The sequence below is a fragment of the Lactuca serriola genome, chromosome 9 (genome assembly GCF_051521515.1).
Source record: "Lactuca serriola cultivar US96UC23 chromosome 9, Lser_US96UC23_V15, whole genome shotgun sequence".
In the NCBI taxonomy this organism is placed as follows: Eukaryota; Viridiplantae; Streptophyta; class Magnoliopsida; order Asterales; family Asteraceae; genus Lactuca; species Lactuca serriola.
Window position 1 is genome coordinate 21,705,737 of NC_136416.1, and position 3,190 is coordinate 21,708,926.

At 38.3% G+C, this 3,190-nt stretch overlaps 1 protein-coding gene across 2 annotated transcripts; it reads left to right on the top strand.

The window, feature by feature from the left end:
* LOC145074905 (uncharacterized) lies at nt 1-2,965 on the top strand. Of its 2 annotated transcripts, none has more exons than XM_079021234.1 (3): nt 1-157; nt 421-1,867; nt 2,528-2,965. In XM_079021234.1, the coding sequence occupies exons 2-3, from the start codon at nt 516-518 to the stop codon at nt 2,781-2,783; spliced, it is 1,608 nt and encodes a 535-aa protein (XP_078877360.1). In that variant the 5' UTR covers nt 1-157; nt 421-515; the 3' UTR covers nt 2,784-2,965. The 2 variants fall into 2 exon arrangements, with proteins under 2 accessions (XP_078877360.1, XP_078877359.1); XM_079021233.1 differs by having other exon boundaries at nt 2-157; nt 513-1,867.
* The last annotated feature ends 225 nt before the right edge of the window (nt 2,966-3,190 follow it).

Here is a 3,190-nt window from a genome sequence, read left to right on the forward strand (position 1 = left end):
CTGAAGATATTTTCATGTGAGGAGAATTCCACGCAGCTTTCTTCCTCTTCTTAACTGGAGCTACGGTCCGTACTCCGGGAGCCTTTTGCCGGAAATTTTTACCTGAAAATATTCACCAGCGACATCACCGACGTGCTAGCTAAAAACAATATCTCAGGTTGGTGGATCTCGAGAAATCATAATTTACATATTGCCTTTGCATTCGAATTGAATTTCCGTGAATTACTGTGTGCTATTTGTTGTTTCCCTTCGGTTATGCTTTGTGATCCTATTTTAGTGCCCGAAAATGTGTGTGTATGTGCGTGTTATATGGTGTTCATGTTCTTCGCTTTTTGAGACTTTGAAACTTGTTTACATTAAGATTCGTTATGATTATTCACTTTTTATGTTGATTTGTTGCTTTATTTTGATTACGTGCAGGTTTAAGAAATGTTTTGATCCAAAAGCTGTTTCTAACTTTTAGCTTATTTCGTGACGATAATTTTGTTCGTTTACGCCTTTTCTCTGTTTAGGTAATGGGAGTGAAAGTGGCGAGTGGGTGTTTGAACTGGTTACAATCTTCGAATTATTGGCCGCCTTCTTCATCACCTCAAACCCTAGCTTCTGCAATCTCCTCGCCTCCAAGGAGACGACGGGGATTAACCGACGTTGCACTGTTTTTTCGATGCGTACATCGACCGGCGATATTTGGGCTAAACAGATCTCAGTCATTTGAATCTAAAGGACGGAAGTCTATTAAACACGTCGTGAGTGCTAGCTTAGATGCAAATTTCTCAGACGAAGAATTCTGTCGAGAGATTCAGGAATTGGCTCTATTGTTCCAGGTATCTGATGACGATGAGAATACTACCAAGGACAGTGGCGACGTACTCGAATCAGAAATGCAGAATCTTGAACCATTCGTTAGTTCGAAGGTGGAGCAGCCGGATTGGGTTGGGGATATGATTCCGGCGAGTATAGAGCGGAAGGCAAACAGGATGGAGCTACCCTTTTCGTTACGGATCATACAGAAAAAGAAACAATGGCAGGAAGGATTCAGAGAAGCAGGGGAATCTGCTTACTGCTCAGTGAAGAAAGCCTTCTCTTCAATGGTATTCATAATTCGTGAGCTTCAGAGCTACACTCTTCATATGAGAGAAGCTCTGTTTTACGAGGATTTACAGGAGGTTTTGGTTAGGGTACAGAAAGAGATGAACGCATCTTTTGTTTGGTTATTTCAGCAGGTTTTTTCACAAACACCTACATTAATGATGTATGTGATGATTCTTCTAGCGAATTACAGCGTGTTTGCCATGTCAAGTAACGTTGCCTTCGCAGTGACGCCGCCTCCCACCACCATAGAGTCTATTTCAATCATCGAAAACCAGAGCCACACCAAAATTGATTCTTTACCAATCAAGACGTTTCCGGTGAATTCAATTGCGAAAACCACCTCAATTGGCGGAGTCAACGGCGGCGGTGGGACATTCAGGCCTGTAGCTGACGGCACAGACGGTGAGGATAGTTTTGATGGGGCTGTTGCACATCACCGGAAAATTATTCCAGATGGAGTTTCGTCGTCGTCAACAATAAACCCGTCAATTTCGGGTCAGGCGACCCAAGAAGAGGAATCGGGTTTATGGAAATCGATTGTAGGAGAAGCAGATAATATGCATGGACTGATCAGAGATGGAGTTCTTGATCGTCAAACCATGCAAAAATTTGTCTCGCCGGTGACGGCGAAAGTCGTGGAAGAAGAGGTGGACGGCGAAAGTCGTTTCAGAACGGAGCTTTTCTATCAAATGGGTTTATCAGAAGAACCCGATAACCCGCTTCTACTTGCTAATTATGCTCAGTTTCTGTACATCGTAGCTCAGGATTACGACAGGTATTTAATTCTTAATTTGCATTTAATTATCTAAAAAACTCCATTTACAATTACATCATCGGTTTACAAAATTATAAATTGCATTTACATTTTACACTTAACAATACAAGTATATTCAAACATGAACAAAGAAAATTAGACGTAAGATATTTTTGTATTTTTATGTTAAAGTGCAATATGTTTGTACTTGTTTTATTTCTTTTTTGGGTGTTGATTATGTGGGAATCTAAAGCTTCATAAGCTTACAACAAAACTATTCTTTCGTGAACACACTTTATGTTATTATTGGGTCCCAGTGTTGGTTTTTGCATGATGAAATATCTTTTGTGCGAAAGTGACACCAAGGCGCATAAACATCTTATCGAAACTTTCTTTGTCAAAAAAATCGAAATCGAAATTTGTCATTTTACAAAATGAAGGGATAAGGGGAAAATCAATGTGTGGTTTAATATCTTGTATGATCAAGAAGATATATGTGAATACAAAATTTTTTTATAAAAAAAGGTGGACTAGAATATCTTTTGGTTTTCTTACAGGGTGATTTTTGTATTCTTATTATAAAGAAAATCAGTAAACAGTTTCATGATTATATATAAAAAATTATAAAATTAGATTGTAGTTCATGAGTTGGTTAAAGTTGATATATATTTATGTGGACAGAGCGGAAGAGTACTTCAAAAGGGGTTCGAAAGTAGAGCCGAAGGATGCAGAAGCACTTAGTAAATACGCAAACTTCTTATGGGAAATAAGAAAGGATTTATGGGGGGCTGAACAGATTCTTCTAGAAGCCATTGCTATTGATCCTCTCAACTCTTTTTATGCAGCCACCTACGCAAATTTTCTCTGGAACACCACCACAACCTCCACCTCCGATGAAGACGACGCTTGTTTCCCTTTTGATTCCCCCCAAATCTGATCATATAATAATTATTTAACCACTGTATATTCAATTACAGCTTAATCCATTCACCGATTTTAGCTTAGTTGTGTAAAACACAAAAAGAATGTGGTGGCTGTAGGTTGTTGATGGACATTCATGTGGTGGTGATGGTAACTGTGTAAGAAGCTTTGGAATTGGAAGTTTCCAGTTTTTTACTTTGATCATAATATCTTTCTTTCCGCTACAAAATGTGATGTGATTTTGTAAGGGCCAACATTTGTAATTATATTTTGTTTATACTTTATACATTATAATCAAGTTTTAGTGGCAAAATGAGGTCACTCTTCTCATTCCCTTGCTTTTTTTCGTCCTATGCTAAATGCATATGTAATGGTCAACTTTTTATACGTTTAGAGAAAACTTCAAAAATGGTGTTTGATGTT

Bases quoted from the DNA above. Each gene is read 5' to 3' on its own strand.
- LOC145074905 (XM_079021234.1), top strand. From the start codon at position 516: ATGGGAGTGAAAGTGGCGAGTGGGTGTTTGAACTGGTTACAATCTTCG. The intron at 1,868-2,527 runs GTATTTAATTCT...TTATGTGGACAG, and splicing joins GTAGCTCAGGATTACGACAG to AGCGGAAGAGTACTTCAAAA.